The 17,620-nt window shown below is 38.2% G+C and overlaps 1 protein-coding gene across 2 annotated transcripts in view; it reads left to right on the forward strand.

The window, feature by feature from the left end:
• Positions 1 to 15,957, forward strand: part of BACE2 (beta-secretase 2) — a 56,296-nt gene extending 40,339 nt beyond the window's left edge. The window contains exons 7-10 of one of the 2 annotated variants that reach the window (XM_085208773.1): positions 1,820 to 1,969; positions 3,170 to 3,338; positions 7,495 to 7,653; positions 9,116 to 9,255. In XM_085208773.1, coding sequence (XP_085064899.1) covers positions 1,820 to 1,969; positions 3,170 to 3,338; positions 7,495 to 7,616 — 441 coding nt within the window. In that variant the 3' untranslated portion in view covers positions 7,617 to 7,653; positions 9,116 to 9,255. Of the gene's footprint in view, positions 1 to 1,819; positions 1,970 to 3,169; positions 3,339 to 7,494; positions 7,654 to 9,115 lie in introns of both variants that reach the window. The other variant, XM_085208767.1, reaches the window with a different exon arrangement.
• Positions 15,958 to 17,620: the final 1,663 nt, after the last annotated feature.

The raw sequence follows: 17,620 nt of genomic DNA on the forward strand, positions 1-17,620 counted from the left end.
GCCTTGTTGTTGTATCCCTTTATTTCTACACACACCAGAAGTTATTTGCACAGCTCTAAACAAAGGAGATAGTCTACTAAATAAGAAAGTAGTTAACAAGATGTAAGGATTAGTTTCTCGAGTTGTCAGAGTTATTTTAGTAAAATGGATGCTTGCAGCAGTTGTACCAACGGCATGACAACTTCACTTTGTGCTCTGTGCTTCTGACAAGCTATTTATCACAGAAACATAAAACCAACTGCTGTAGTCAGATACCTCTGACCACAGGTGCAGAAGGTTAACGAGTTCCTGCTTGTTACTAGCTTCCCAGCATGACATTATTGCCCCCTCAGGTATATTGGCATGACTGCTTACGTACCATTCCTTTATTCAACTCCGTTAAAAAAAAAAATCAAGTCTGTAGCTTTCTGCTCTTTAATGGTGTAGATAGTTTTTTAAAATGCCCTTATTTGGTCTGAAGTCTTTTAGGGGGCAGTTATAGATGCGGTTTGATTTGGAAGGTCTGAAGAGTTTGGCATATGAGCAGAGGTGAGTTGCAGGGAAGGCACAGCTACTGTACCTCACAAAGTTAGAACAGCATGTCTCCTCACATCATCAAAGTAATGCAAAGTTAGTAAGCTGGAGAAGGGAAAGCTCAAGTAAACCTAAAATCTTTATTTTAAAAACCTTTTAGGTATCATAAAACCAAATGCCTCCTGATGCATTTGTTCAGCATACAGAAGTAAGGCAAAGGAAATACAATATAATAAGCAGCCTCACTGGAAAATCAAAGTAGGCACTTAAAATAGAGCACTTGATGGATTTTGTCTGTCCAGTCTGGGTGCTGCCTGGGAGCTCTTCTCAGATAACAAGCTCTTCTTTGCAATAGAAAATGGAGAGAGTGCTATGTTTTCAGCAGGTCTGACATGGGACTGCTGTGAGAGGTAGAGCATTTCGGTTCCATACCAAAAAATTGACTTAAGCATGCATTGAGAGTTAAGTGTAAAAGCTGGCTGTGTCTGTAAGTCTCATGCTGTGTTTGTATGAATGTACATTTGCTGGCAGAGATGAGCACTTGGAAATACAATGTCTCTAATACAGCCTTAATTATTTCATTGGCAAGAAGGTGGGTATGTGTGAATACTTGTCACCTGTAAAATGCCACATTAATAATGCATGAGCTGATATTTGCAAAATAATCAATATCGCAGATAATTATAAATGAGTGGGGTAGGGAGGCTGGATTCCATCTTTTGCACCTGTACGAGATAATTTGGCTGTACAGCAGTGTAATAAGATATGGGCTTGTATTCTGCTTCATTGTGGAGTCAGAGCCAACACGAAGCACTGCATGCAAATAATGTTTTCCTCTGATCTGGCAGCACATCAAATTTGTTTGCTTCGGGGAGCAAGAACTTCAGGCAACATTGTTATCTTAGGTGAAGAAGCTCTGGAAGGGTTTAATTTTCACTTTGTTTGTGTCATGGCTATATTAAGAAACACTGCTAATCAACTTTTATTTCAAAATCACATCAAGTTATACTGGTGGTGAGTGACAGAGCAGCAAGAGAGATAGAGATGTGTTTCTTTTCATTGATTAGCAGACCTTGAGTCCCTTGGATGTTAGGAGATTTTGGCATACCCAGTTGGCTTCCAAACCCTGAAGCTGATTAAAAAACTGTGTGAGAAAGAAAAGCAATTCCATTAAATATTCGTGTAGCTTGTATTTACTTTGTGTTTTTAAAAATGATGTATTTATTTTAGTTGTTAGCATTTGGTCATAGCTATCAAAATGTATGTAATCTGTATGTATCACTTTTTTTTTTTTTTTTTTTCATAGATACAAGAATTCTCTTCTGGCTTCTGGTCTGGTTCACAACTTGCATGCTGGGATAAAACTGAAAGACCCTGGTCCTTATTTCCCAAACTCTCTATTTACATGAGGGATGAAAACTCTAGCAGGTCATTTCGGATCTCTATCCTACCGCAGGTCTCAGTTTTCTTTGTTTCTTCAGTGATGCTTGTATTTTTACTATTATAAGGCATGTGCTCTTTAAAAATGGGAGCTATTTTTAATGGTAATAGAAAATTGGCTTATCACATGCAAGGGAATTTTCTTTAATGACATTTTTAAAGATCAGTTTTTAAGTAGGAAAAATAACAAAGAAACTTGTGTATTAGAAGAAACTCCAACTCCCAAAGCCAAATACAAAGGTTTCCCTCAGAGTGCAGCCCATGTAGTTGGAAATGATTTTTTTCAAATTGTTAGGAAAAATAAGCAGGTTTTGTTTTGTTTTCTGGAGCATTAGCCTTATTATATATCAATACAGTGTTCCTATTCATTTTGATCTTCTAATTTTGGGAGAAGGAAATTGATTTGTTTTTCATGGCATTCTAAATTGGAGCACTTCTCCTGAAAATGATACTCTTGGCGAGGAGCCTGTGTGATCTCTTCACCAGTTCATGTAACTTGGTTGGTTTATCTTTTATTCATATTCCATTCTAGCTTTTAGAAAATAGTGTTGTGCCACTTTTATTTCTGCTCTCTAGCTTTTTTTTACCCCAGTACAGATTGCAATATAGGCCAGTATCTTCTAACATTACTAATACAATCTTTTACCTCAGGGAATGGTCAGAAGCGTAGAAGAGAATGAATTTTTAAGTACATTTTAACTGGAAATATAGTGAAGCCTCATGATAAGCTTTTTCTTTATTGATCATGTAGTATGTCAATCTTTCATCTTCCCCCAGGAGAAAAGAGGTAAAATGTGGCTTGAATTTATGAATCTAGAACTTTGAGCTAACACTGAATGCTTTCTGGATCAATTTTATCCTGATATTTTTGTTTTAAATAATTTTTTTTTTCTTTAATTTGGATTTATGTTCCAAATTCTTTCTTACGTATCCTCCCCATGTGGAACATACAGTAAAAAGTGGGTTTTGTGAACTTGCAGGCTCTCTGCACGTAGTGAATGATTTTGTTCAAGTTTAAACTTAGGCTCCTAAGAGCTTTTACATGCATGTAAGCTTTGATCAGATTTAAATGTACAGAAGTCTGTTTGCTGCTATTCACTTTTGACTTTCAGTGGAATTTGAATGTTTGATTCTAAAAATCTGAAAACAGACTTGTAAATACTCTGTGGTGTTCCTTCCTACACTCTTTCTTATTTTTTCTGTCTTATTTTAATAGCTTTACATTCAACCCATCCTTGGGATAGGAGAGAACCTGCAGTGCTACCGATTTGGGATCTCTTCCTCCACGAATGCCTTGGTTATTGGTGCTACGGTCATGGAAGGCTTCTATGTAATCTTTGACAGAGCTCAGAGAAGAGTGGGCTTTGCAGTGAGTCCATGTGCAGGTAAGAATGATATTTTGTGCAGGACTGGTGAGTGAGGAAACAATTGCTACTCTCAAAATAGACCTTTGTCCTTTACATAATGGGGAAAGGTGTGAAAGTGTGGTTAACAGTAAAGTATGCTTTTTAGCAACCCCAAAGTATTCAGACTTCAGGGAGAGTAAAAAAAAGAAGGTCCTTTGGTATGAAATAAATCAGCGTCGATTTGGATATCTTAGCTGCATTCTTCCAGCTGAGAGAGGATCTTCTTACTGAGACACCCGTCTGTGCATGCAGCTTCCCCAACACAGATCAGTCCCTGTTTTTAATGCAGCTTCATTTGTGCAGTCCTGTTTCAATTTGCAGATAAATTGATTCTTTACTTGACTGTGCAGTGAAGTACCTTACTCATGTTTTTCTCTAAATACAAATTGTGCCTTTACAGCCTTTCAGAAATACTCAAAGCAAAGATGAAAATGGTACTCAAATTAAGATTTGTGATGTTTGTGTTGGTTCTAAATACGTTGTTTGCTCAGAGTGAGTAGAAAGCCATTGAAGTTTTCATTAGCTGCTGAGTAAATGTGAAGAAAAGAGCTAATCATTTTTGGCAGATTTCGCAGTGCTGGTTGACTTTCTTGTTGTTTCGTGTTATTTTTTTTAATCTTATCTTACCAGAGGTAGCTAAAAACAATTACAATTTTGGCGTTTCCTCCCACTGCTGATGAGACATTGCTTTGGCACCACATGAACATGAAAGTGGGAGAAGAAGAAAAGGCTGTGTACACATATGCAAATGTCTGTCCAAAATACAAGTGGTTTATGCCTTGAAAAACATAGCATCTGTGATTTGCATGGAAAAAGGAGTATTGACTGACACTGCCACTTTAATCCCCATTATTTATGTTAGAGATGTAAGGGCAGTAAGTACTTGAGTGCTTAGTGCAACCAGGTAATTGAGGAAAAAAAAGAGACTAGCTGAGTTGTAGATTCAGGGTATTCTAAAAGCTTTATAAAATTATTTATTTATTTTAATTTCTATCTTGTTAGTGGGTTCAAAATTGTTGTCTTTGAGCTTGCAAAGAAAAAAATTCTGGATACTTGATACAGGCTGCTTAGTGAAGAACTCTGTGAGATACCCTACAGTGATGAAAGACACATTTTGAATGCGTCTGGAAGGAGAGTGTAACTACACAAATATTGCTGGGCAGGTTTTTCTGCTTGTCATTCCTCCATTTTCTTCCTAACTGCAATTTATCAAGCCTAGAAGTGCCTCAGTCCCTGCCATGCTGCAGCCATTAATGGAAAAAGGAAGGGGCATTTTGACTTAACGCTGTGACCAACATCAGGTTGGCAAGGCAAGCCAGCTGGTGTTCATAAGGGCTGCTTTCGCACCACCTCTTGTGTAGAGAAAAAGAATCTGGGAACCATAGTAACACTTTCACATTAATGTTGCTACACAGTAGCATGGAGTTTGGTCACTGCAGTTAATTCTGCTAAACTCTCTAGAGTAGAACTGAGCTTTCTGACTAGAAATGAAATCCAAATCTGCATGAGCATGGACACATGATGGTCCCCAGTAGGTGTTAGAATGCACTTAATTCTTGTTTCTTTGTCCATGTTTCATGCGCATGTCTAACATAGCATCATGGGAACCTGATGCTTCTTGAAGAATCAGATGATGCAAACCACTGACTGAGACAAGATATACTGATTTGTCAGACTTTATTCATGGGGGGCAGATGACATTTTGCTAGATGTGCCAGTTATTCTGAATTCACTTCTTCACAGCTTGTGGTTTCCATATTTAACACTACTTTCATCAGAAAACCACAACTATGAGTGGTTAGCAGTCAGTGCAGTGTGAGAGATTAAGCTGCCTAACTGGCTTCCTGTGGAGGCCAGCCACATCCTCCATAGCAACTATATTAATGTAATTTACTTGGAGCTTTTTAGTCTGTTCGTGGGCATAAATTAAATTGAATTACCGATGGCATAAACCCTCAGAAGTAGAGAAATAGAAAAAACTGTTCAGTGTTGCTGTGCTTCTTTATAATGATCTGTGCTTTCTTGTTTACAGTAGTGCATTAACACTAAATTTAAACCCACGCTTTTGTAAAATATTAAACAGATATATGCTGAATTAAAAAAAAAAAAAAAAAAAAGCAGTGGGAACAAAAACTAAGACTAAAACCCTCAACTTTACTAAGCTCCATGTTTCTGTTGGTTAGAATGGCTAGCGATGAGAAATGACTTATCCCACAGTCCTACTTGTCCTGTTTAAATTCTCCAGGATCTACCTGGAGACTTATTCTGCCTGTTACTAATTTCAAGTTGTTTCAAGATGTCTGTTATTAACTTCAGAGATAAGTAGTATTTACAGGATGACTAGGAAGGGGTTTGGATCGAGCTCTGTCTTGAGACCAAATGTTTGAATCGCTTAGATAGTATTAGTGATGCAACCTAATGGTACTTCAGTATTGAGTCGAATTACACCTCTTGTTATTTTGTAATAAGTGAGAAAATCATAGCAACCAGCCTTGGATGTGCTAAGGGCAGAAATGCACCAAGCACCACAATCATAAATAACTTCTACACTAAACTGTGATGAGACAGAATGCACTCTCACCACTTTTTCATTCACTAAACTTGAGAGAATGGCTAACATGGTGACCAGAGTGGCTAACAGAGCTTCAAGTGAAAATAACCGTGCTAAGATGGAGGACTGAGCATCAGGAACCTCATGAGGTTCAGTGAACAGAACTATGGAGTTTTGCATCTTCAGCAGAAAACCATCACGTGTGGGTACAGTCTGAGAGGGGACTGGCTGAAGAGTTGTCCTCTGAAAAAAAGAAATGGAGATTGTGCTGGGCATCGAATGCAAGCCAAGGGTGAATGCAAGTGAAAACACATAATGAAGGGCAACGTCCACCAGTTATATTCTGAGATGTTTACTTTGAACAGTAGGAAACCTTCAGCAGGAGAGGAGTATAGCAGGTTCTCCAGAGAGATCATGAGTTCTCCATCCTCAGAGTTTTCCAAGGCTTGGATGGACAAAGAAAGCTGCACCTGTCTTGATCTATTGATGGTGACAGTCCTGCTCTGAGTAGGGAGCTGCACTAGGTAACCTCCAAAGGTCCCTACCAGGCAGCAATTCACAGTTCTGTGATATATTTAGTCTCACTTCGGGTTGCTTCCTTTCCAGAAAATCCAAGACAGTGAAAAAGATTGTTAGACCTTCACAACCTTGAGTTCTACACAGATATTATAAGATGGCATTTTTGTCCTGTGATCATCAATATTGTAGGAAATCCCATTTGTTCAAGATCAAGAAATGACTGTCGGTAGCTATCACCAGGTACTCTAACAACAACAACAAAAGCCAAAATATCATAATTCAGCTAACATATAATAGATTGTGTGACTGTTATTTTTATGTTAGGGGTATATTTGAACAATTTAGGCAAATTTATCCCTTTTTATTTCCTTGCAATTTCCCTCAGAGTAGAAGAGGGTAAAGGAAAAGTTTTCTTTTCAGAAGGAAAAAAGCAGAATCTATGCTGCTATCAAGCATTCTCAAAATGTAATTTCAAATGTCAGCCACTGCAGAAATAATTTTGTATTGCTTTTTTTTTTATAAGGAGTAGTTATTGTATTCGAACCAAATAATAAGTAATTAGGGACTATTTATTTTCAGAACTAGCTATCTCCAAGGCAGAAAATTGTGCTTTTTTTTTTTTCCCCATTTTTTCACTTCTTCAAAATGCTGAATTCCTAAATTGTAATCCTTATGCCTTGTATTTCACATTAATATTATGTGGTTTAGTTTGGTTTTGCTGCAGGGCTTCACAGAGACATACAAAATGGTGGAGCGGAGAAGAACAGTGAGATATGTATGAGAAATAACTGCATGGCAGGGCAAGTACAGTATGTGGACTCTGAACAAAGTAGATTTCACAGGCCTTCAAGGTAGTCTTTTGCAATTCTGTCCACTCCTGTGCAGCTTCCATACCATGTCTGTGCAACAGCAGTGTCTTGGCAAAGACATGCTGATGATACAGGGCTGCTTTATTTTGGTGTGATGAGTTGAAAGAGCATGTTTGGTTATTACTGGTGTCAGAAAGTTTGTGAATGCAGCCTCAGGTTTCATGCAGCTCTCTCTAACACTGTTTTGCCACCAAAGAGGTCTACCCATGTCTGCAGCTGGAGAAAGGGTTGGTTCAGCGAGTGATTCCTGAGAAAATTCCTGGGTTTGGCATTTCTTATGGGCGGAGTGTTTTCCATCAGATGAGCGAGCTGTCCTGACTCTTCTGGAAGCTCACCTGTCACTAGGGACAAGATTGTGAGTGAGCAGAACAGCCTTCTGCTTTAGTGCCCTACCATAAGTTGAATTAATTCTAGTGAGAATTGAACCTTTCAATAATATGAGATCATGGGAGGCTGGGAACTGAATACTAAATCCGCCATCTTTCTTCCTAAGGATGTTTTATGCCAATCTTTCCAAATGTGCTTTCATGAGACTTGTCAAAGCTGTGTGTAAAGGAGATTCTATGTTTACAGTAGTCAGGGCCACTTAAGATCTGGTGTGTGTCTTTATGTGAAATGAACAAGAAATGAGGCAAGAACTTTAAAACTGAGGTCTTGACGAGAAATACACAAATGTATCTTTATTTCAGTAGAAAAGCAGATGAGATCTGTTTGGAAAGTTTGTTAAGATGCACAAAGAGCACTGACTGCAGGCTCCTAGTTGCCCTAAGCATGCTGGAAGGTGTGTCCTTCCCCAGCTACAGGCCTGCAGGTACAAAATGCCCTGAATATTTTGTTGCCCCAGGCAACTCCGTTGCTCTGCCTTTACATCACACATAGCCCCATCCACAGCTCAGGAGAGCTTTGCTGGTTTGCCATGGTTACTGTGACAACCATGGACAGCATAACCTTTCCAGCGAATACTGGTTTAACAAGTACCGGCTTGTGGTGGTAATGAATCAAATCAGGAAGCCTGTGATGTGCCAAGATGGATGGCTGCTCAAAAACAGCTGCTGAGGCATTCCTTCACGATTCTTGCTTTAGTTTTGTCCTGTCCATTTTTGATCTGTGTGTTAGCTTCTTCCTCATTGCCCAACATATCACCTCCAGACTCCTCACTATTGGCACTGACCATCCTCTCCACTCTTCCCCTATGCTGGACAGATGTCCCCAAGCTCTCCCGCTTTACCTCCCCTTCCTTCTTGATTTTCATCTCAGCAGTATCACTCCCAAGGCTATTGGTGCTGCTTTCTGCCTAGAATATGGTCTTCTAAAGTATGTGCGAAGCTAATGAACCTGCGTACAACTCCCTAAAACCTTGGGAGGCAGCTAATACAGAAGATGTAAGAATCCTCTCAGACTCTCTTCCACTTGCTGCAAATGCCAGAAACAACAAAAACTCTCCAGCCCTGAATAGTGTACTGGTACTGTAGGATTTTTTAAGCCTCATTAGATTGACATTTCTGAAAGGTTAGTTCAGGAGGAAAACGTGATCCAGCGGCTGGGGCTTTAAGTTGGCTATGGGAGACCTGAGTTAAATTTCTGCTCTCTCACTGACAGCCTATGTAGATGTGGGACTATTATGGTTTCCATTTGCCTCAGGTTCCCATTTTATAAATATGAAATACCAGCATTCTAATTGCAATAAGAAAAACATTTAAAAATGAGTAAGCTGAGATACATGATGGAGAGGGTTGTGTAAGTTTTTAGGCTAGATATTGTTATTTGCTTTTAAATGGTCTTATAGACTTAATGCTTCTCTTTCTGTAATTTCTCAGAGGTTGATGGTTCTCCAGTGTCTGAGATTGAAGGCCCTTTCACAACCACAGATGTTGCAAGCAACTGCGTTTCTAGCATAACTTTCCATGAACCAGTGTTGTGGATTGCCTCCTATGCTCTCATGAGCCTGTGTGGGATTATCCTCCTTATCCTGATCATCCTGCTGCTTATTCCACCACGGTGTCAGCATCGCTACACTGACAATGACGTGGTCAACGATGAATCCTCCTTGGTGCGACATCGATGGAAATGAGAAACTTGATGATGAAACCTGGGACTTCAACAGAATGAAGGAGAAAGTACTTTGCCAAGGGGAAGAAGCCAATGCCTCAGTCCTTCCTACATCCATTACAAATTGTTGTTGGAAAGCCCTCCAAATACTCTGCATCATAACTTTTTAAGCTTTATTTTCTAACACTGATTCTGAACCAAAGCACTGTTAACCACCTCTCTTAAGTGCTACGGTATGGATTTGCTACTACAGTACAATGAGCCTTTATGCTCACAATAGTACCTTTTTTTTTTTTTTTTAAAGAAAAAGAACCCTACACCATGATGTTCTTCCACTATTTGAACAAAACTGTCCATCCCTCTTTCATATTAAAAAAAAAAAAGAGCTATCAGAATTTTCTAAGTGATCAAACCCTGACTGTAGAAAAAGAGAAAAAAAAATTAATAACCTTTCTTACTAATCACATTAAATGAATACTGCATTGCGTTTACATCAGTTCATTTTGAAGCTGTGCTTATGGTGCGGGGGAAGGAGAAAGGTCAGATACACGCAGCAGTTAAAGCAAGCGAGGTCAAGAAAAATGGTGGTTTGGGTTTTTGTTCCTCAAGATGTCTGCTGCCACTTGAGGGATCACCATTCCCAGGTGTCATTGCAAAATAGTTTGAGGAGGTAAAAACTGAAAAACAAACTTGTTCAGCCTTAGTGTAAAACAAGACTACCTCTCTTAATTCACAAGGATGATACCACTGGTAAACATGTGACTTAGAACTGGTCTTAAAACATAAGACATCCCATGCAACCAAATGTAACTCCTGAACTTCTTAGTAGTTGATGTTAGGGAAATTAATACTTAACAACTTTCCATTTCGGTGCATAAAAAAGCATTTCAGTTTTCCCCCTATTGTGGGGTTTTGTGTGGCTGTTTGGTTGTTTAATTCAGAATGACTGATATATAGAAAAGGCTGGATTGCATATGTATAGATAGATACTATAAATCTAAGGTCTATGTTCTGTTGTATCTTTTCCCATTTCTTGTGTGTAAAAAAGGAAACAACGAAACGAAAAAGACAACCCATTTTTTGCTGAGCTCAGCAATGTAAAAAATCAAGAGAAAAGTCTTTCCTCATGGACAGACTGTGAAATGAAAATCTTAATGCTGGCTTGTTTTTAAACATGAGCAGCAGTTGGGGGTTTTAGTTTAGCTTCATTGGTGTGACAGGCAAATGAAAAATTTCTGGACTGGCTATCTGAATACAAACATGCAGTAAGACTGAAAACAATAGTGGGAGAGATCAGGAAGGAATGTATTTGACCAGACCTCCACTGTGCAAGCATAGATCTTAATGCTGAGGTCACAACACACTATTTTCTTTGCAGATAGAACAATTTTTCATGTATTTTGTCAGATAAACAACACAAGGTTGAGCATTCCAATGATAACAAGTTATCTCTCTGAAAAATAACAGAAAAAAAAAATCCTTTGCATTTCAATAGCAGTTTACAAATCTACGAGTAAAAAGAAAGTGGTAAAAAAGGAAGCTTAGCTCAGAATCTCCCAATCTGTCGCCCAGAAATTTTTCTGCCTGTAATCCCTTCCTGCAGTTTTCTGATTCACACTGCCTTTGCTTCTGACTCTGCAGGGAATAAGTGAATATTTCTTTTTTTTTTTTTCAGGATGGTGCTTTTACAGAGGTGCGCATACTATGTGTGAAAATAAAGCACCATTGTTTTTTAAACTAATGTGCATATCACTTCATAACTAGAAGTGCCAGTGGTTTTCTTTCCCTTTTAATTCCTGCATTTCCAAACTGCTTGACTGCATAAGGTAAAATGATTTGTGTTTTCATCTAACATCTGAAAATGATTTAACTTAGAATTAAGAGTTGAAAGTGGGAGGAAGTTTTGAATTTGCCTCATTCCTGCTCTGCCTCTTAGCTTTTAAAGGGAGAAGAACAATTGCAAGGAACGTAAGAAATACAGTTTAGGTCTTTTCTGCCTCGTGTACTTTCCATATGTCTCTTTCTTCATGTCTTTTTACTACATGTCTTTAATTTTAATCAGGTCTTTTAGTACACTTTATAACAAAGCGTTTCTTTGGGTTTTCCTTACAGCAAAAGACTTTGCTTCATTTCCTTCTGTGATTCAGTTCCATGTAGTCCTCCTGGGTTTGGTTTGACACGTTAACGAACCTTTTCAAACTTGTATTCCTTCTTGTATGGTATAGGAATACAAGTAATGTTTTTGTCACCTGTTTCAAACAGAAACGTGTTGTGCATGTTTGGATTGATATAGCAGTAAGCAGTGAGCCCTTTTTCAATTCAGAAAGCACCAACAGATGTATGTTCTCAGAATACGTTAACTTCTGTTTCCCTCTCCCCTCCTGTCTCCTCTTTACAAGGAGTTTTAGGAAGGAATTTGCTGGGAAAGGTTTCTGGTATGCTTCTGATGACAAGCCACAGTTGTTCTGAGTTGTTTAACAAAGTCAGTGTAGAAAATTTTATGTAAAAGCTTTCAGTTTTACCCTTTTGTTTTGAATGTCATTGGTCAAGACATTTTAATAGAAATGCTTGAATTACATGAGCAATAATCAAGTAGGACAAATGAAATAGTAATATATTCCTGAGTTTTCATGGCATCCCTTGCCACTAAAATTTAGTTTATAGTAAAATGCTGTTAGTGACATCTGCTAGCGGCAGAAAATTCATCTTAGCTTGTAAATTGATACTTACATTGGCAGATATTCAGGTGAGTATTGCTTTGTTGCTCTGGCAACAAGAAGAGCAATAGAAACCCTTGAGGGTTGATTTTTTAGCCTACAGCACATTAAGAAAAATAATGCTCTTGAGCATTTTTCCATGAAAGATGAAATACAAAGATAGACTACAGTGTTACCAGGTATGTCTTACCAGTGGTCGCTTCCCCCAGTGTATTTTTTTAAAGGAGAGTGCTGTGAGGTATTTTATACTCCTGTTAACGAACTTCAGAAATCAGATTAAATCATACCTGAAGAAAAAAAAAAAAAAAAAAAGAAAAAAAAAAGAAACAAAGAAAACAATCACCAAAAAGCAGAGCTTTGGATAAAAATGGTGCTGGGATATATTCTCTATTTATTATGGAAGACAGGGTACTCTAAATCACAGCGCTCTAAATCATTCCTTGTATACATATCAATATTTGTTGCAGAACCAGCATTCTCCTAATGTGAATGTAATATCATGTACCATGAAAATGTCAGAAAAGCCATGTTTTATTGGATACAGCCTTTTAGATAATTGATGCTATCAGTTCAGTCATCAGGGATTTGAAGATGCGTGATTTGAGTACAATAGTTAAACCTGAGTTCAGGCATGGGAATACATTAGTTATATCCCACTGCCTTTACAAGTTTTAGAAATTTTATCATGGGCTTTTTGGCTCAATTTAAGAGTTGAAGAAAACATGAAGAATTTTTATAAGCTTTTTTTTTTTCAGATTCAGTAAAAGGAGTTAGGTACAGGGGATTGTTCTGTTTTAAGGATTTGTAAGTTGGACCAACTTAAATGCAATATATCAAGGCAGGGTGCAATTCCAGTTCTCAGCTTTGATATTCTGCAAGTTCATGTGTGTGTGGCAATCACAGTGCTACTGGCTTTGGTTTCTCTTGTTAACAGATCAGTTTCTTAACATTTAACTCTTTATCAGCAGATATCAAAAGATTCTGCTCAGTTACTAGCAGCATATGAATTTCTGTTTCACTGAAGGATTAGTCATTTGTATACTAACCTTTTCCAGTCTTTTTTTTTTTTTTTTTTTTTTTTTGTCTCTTAACATAGCACTTTTTTAAAAGACAGAGTAGTTTTTTAGCTGTCTAATAATCCAGAATGCCTGAAACATTGAAACATTCTTTCGGTTCCGTGGAGGTTTCTCAACAGCTCTATTGGTTGGTTGCCATATTCTGCCCTCCAACATGAGCCTCATATACACAAGCAGTAGTAGTTCCTCATCATGAAGGAAGCTGGTATGACTGAGGTGAAAGCAAAGGAAATAAAGGAAAGAGAAATTAGTAAGCTACCCATTACTCCACTCCATTAAAAATTTTAAGAGCATAACTGATTGATCCTTTTAGGAAAGGTCTGTGCAATCTACCTAGACAATAGTTGCTGTCAAACTTGACTCTGCTTGACAAATCGTTCATTTCTGGGTGGTGAAATTCCTGCTGCTGTTCAGCGAAGGGAAAGCGGATGGCAATGGGATATGAGCACTCTTTAGAGGCGGTCAGATCTTCTGGCTTCTGGGGTCTAATTAGACTTTAGATCAGGCTTGTAAATAATCTGGAGTCCTGGTAATTTCTTCTCAGGAACATTACCTGAAATAAAATTGTTGCCTTCAGCCAAACCCCTGAATGGGGTGAATCCGTACTGCAAAAGCTACTGTTAAGAATTGCACTAACTGACAAAGGGGTAAGGTGAACTGAGGCTGGCTGGTTGTGTGAAATGAGGAGATGCTAAATCACAGTCTTCTGCCAGACTTTCAGATCAAGGCTGAGGTTCCTCGGTAGAGCAGAAAAGGAAAGCAACTGCAGTTGCTGAAAAGCTGTTGTAAATGCAACCATGCCAGCTAATCATCTGACTTTTTGGTAAGAGAACACGTGCTTGAATATTTTGGAAAGTGCACTCTGTGGTGCTTGTTACTGGGAATTATCCACCCATAAGTGAACAAAGGGTGCAGTCATCTTTAAGTAAGATCACTGGCCTGCTACTGAATATTCCCTTCCCCAGATAACAAAGCACTTAGTGGTATTTCTCACCCATCTGTAAGAAACAAAATGGATTATGTTAAAACATGTTGACATCAGCCACTGTACAGTCCGTTTGCTTTTTTATTCTGTTCACTACATTTAGGTTTAGCTGGATCTTAGTGGCCATATAGTTTTTGAAATGTTGGAAATTTTAGATTAATTGTAAAATACACATGCATTAAACATAGAAGGTAATTCTCAGCATTTAAGTAAGAGCATTCAGTAACACTGAGTGTTCTCTCACGCTTTAAACCAGTGATAATCACTTCAAATCAGTGTATTTAACTTCTGTCCTGTTAATTCACTGTCTATGAATCTTCTGATTTTCTGAAAGTCTCTGACCACCACACCCACCTCCCCCAGAAAAAGTTCCAAAAGAGTCCCGTATCCAAAATTCAACCTACTAACAAAAGATACCATTTTCTTGGTCACCATTCACAGATCTGTTTTAAAGCAGTTTGTGAGGCTTTAGAACTTAACTCTGGATTGAAAATAGTTGCAGTCAGGTGGTGGGCCTGGAAGGAGAGAATTAGAGCCAAAACTCCACCTGTGAAAGGGATCCCAGAACTTGACAGAGTGCAAAGAACCCCTTTACACTTTCGAGTACAGCTCCTTTCACTTCTCACTTGGACAAAGTTAAGCACTGGTGTTCCTCTCTAGTTTGTACTTATTGGCCCCAGATTGCTTGGAAAGCACTTGGTGTAGTACTCTCCTCCCTTCCTGGACTTATTTCCCAACATATGGAACTGAGTGTAGCTCAAGGAATGCTGCGTAACCCATGGCAGACCTCTAGGTAATATGCCCTGGAAACTGCTCACATGTATGCATATTTTTCCTTGTTCTTTGCCTTATGAAATACAGGAGTGGAGGGAGGACTACAAGGAGCTGGGAGAGTCAGCACCATTCCTTAAGCAGGTGATGGCCCCTCATGGAAGGCCTGGCTGGTTTTGTATTGCCATGAACTACAGTCAATCCCTTTTTGACTTCTGGCTCTTCTTTCTGAATGAGAAACTTTTACTTTTTCAAGTTGAGCGACTCAACTTGATTTTACAGCGATGTGTAGTTAGGTAAAATACTTGAATAAACTGCATTGTTTGTAACCATTGTGTTCTTCTTTGGAGTGTACCTTCTCTCATAGCTATGTCAAACCCCTGAAGGGTATATTTATCCTGTGTTGTTAGAGGCTAATCATGTCACAGTGTTTAAATGGCTGTGTTTGCAACATAGGTGTCCCCTGGAAAATCCTAGGCAAAATAAAACAGGTTCAAGTGAGGCATATTGAAATGACAAATGACAATTTCTTGATAGCACCAAGGCATGGATTACTGCAATATGTCCTGGGAAAACTGCTTCACCAGCCAAATGAGTGTGTATAAAGCTATACAAGGTTGAGTTTAGATATGATTTATCTGAATCAACTCCCATTTTTTATTAAAAAATAAAAAATAAATAGAGATATAGAAATCTTCGACAGCTATCACTACATCAGCTGTTATTTGATGGTTCCTCAGGAAGCATGGAAAAGTCTTCACCATCAAGGAAATGATTCCGTGTAGTAGAGGCAAATCTTCACCTCATCAAATGAGGAGATGCAACACAGACTGAATGGAAAATAGGATCAATACTTTGAAAAAAGGAGTAGACTCTTTTATTATTATTTCCATTCAGTCTTCAGGTTATATTAGGATATCTATCCCAATTACTACCAAGCCTCATTACTGGATTTTCCAAAAGGGTATTTGGCACTTTCAGGTCTTGCCATTTCCAGATAAACACTATGTAAAAATCAAATTTTCTGCTGCTTAAAATAAATGATTAATTCTTTCAACTCATCCACTGTGTCTTTTTAAATCCTGTTAAGATGAACTTCAAAGCCAATAAATCATATCCATCCAAATTCTTTGAATACTTTGAGAGGTTCAATTCTAACCTCTGGCTTTAGCTCTAAAAAGAAAGCAGAACTGCTTCAGAACTCACCTGAAACCAGCAGGGAGGGGAGGAGGTAGGCATGTCTAGCTCCAACATGATTTTTCCTGCTTACGCTCAAACAAGATGTTCTTGATCCAAATTTTCATCAGTACATTTCCATATTGGGCAAAAGGAAACAATTAACTAGAAAAGATGAAGCCTCTGATCAGCTGCAATGGATTGAAATAATATCTTGGACAGCTGCCCTGAACTCTAAAAAAAGAAGGCATAGGATCTGAATGTCCCATCACTCAGATGTCAGCATTGTTTCCTCACCTTTGCAGAGTAAGGAGCAGCAGAGTTTTTGTGCTCTGTATTCGGTACCCCAGGAGGTGGCGCCCACGTTTTGTTTTTCAAATACAAGTTTTGAGCCTCTCCACAGCAAATTCCATCGCTTTCGTTGAATTTTATTAGGTTGTGCTTTCGTTTTTTCTTTCTTCTTACCTTATCTTATCCTTAACGTCCTGGTCATTTAGTGCTTTACCTCCCCTAAAGTCTTATTTTAAAATCCACTATTTTTAAGCCCAAAGTTATTTTTAAAGGTTTAATGCTGTACACATCTTAATAAATTTAGGGGTCAAGCAAGACAGATTAATGCAAACTGCTTAACGTGGTGTTTTATTTCACAAATTGGAAAGCTGTCAGGTTTTGCTCATTACTGTCCTGATATTCACTGAAGCCAACCTATTATCACACAGCTCTGCTCACAGTAGTTCTATACAAATTTGCATCTTTTTCTTGTGTTTAAACTTCTCCTGTGCATCTGAAATCACCATCATCTTCAGAACACCCTCTGTGCTTCAGGCCTACTGAATCCAAATCTGTCAAGCCATCTGATTCATATTAATAAACATCAATCATTCACGCTTCTCTTGTTCTTTTTTTCCCCCATTGAAGGTGACCCATCTAAACAAAACACCTTCTATGTTTGTGTGCAATGTGAGAGTAAGAATTTATTGCAAGAACAGGGATTTTTTAATCAGTGCACTCCATTACAGACAAATATGTGAAGGTTTACCATTCAAGAACTCAATTTAATTCTTCGGGACAATATGTAATTCTTATGAATGCTTAAGATGTAATCTCTTTCTGCACCAAAACAAACTCATTTTAAAAATAAATAAATGCCTTTTTTTTCCTTCTAGAAGTTTAGAGATGACTATTGCCTGCGCCTTGATTCATCTCTTGTTTTTTCTAGGATACTCAGTGGCATTTCCTAAGAAATGCAGGTTACTGTAAAGACTACAGAAATCCGTGTTGACAGTTCATGCGTAAATACTAGCACAATGAATTTTACAGTTGGCAGGTAGATGAAACTACTTCTTATAAAAAAAACAAGGTATTGTGTTCCTTCAACTGCTTTATTTTTAGGTACCCAGAAGAGTTCTGAAGTGCACTGCACATGTGTATCTTTTCCTTTGGTGGAGGCATTTTTTAAATGTACACGTAATACTAACTTCAGCTAACTTCAGCTAACTTCGTAAATTCATACCATGTATTGGGCTACAGCTTGATACATCCTCACTA

Source organism: Meleagris gallopavo, chromosome 1, assembly GCF_905368555.1.
Source record: "Meleagris gallopavo chromosome 1, MGAL_WU_HG_1.1, whole genome shotgun sequence".
Taxonomy (NCBI): domain Eukaryota; kingdom Metazoa; phylum Chordata; class Aves; order Galliformes; family Phasianidae; genus Meleagris; species Meleagris gallopavo.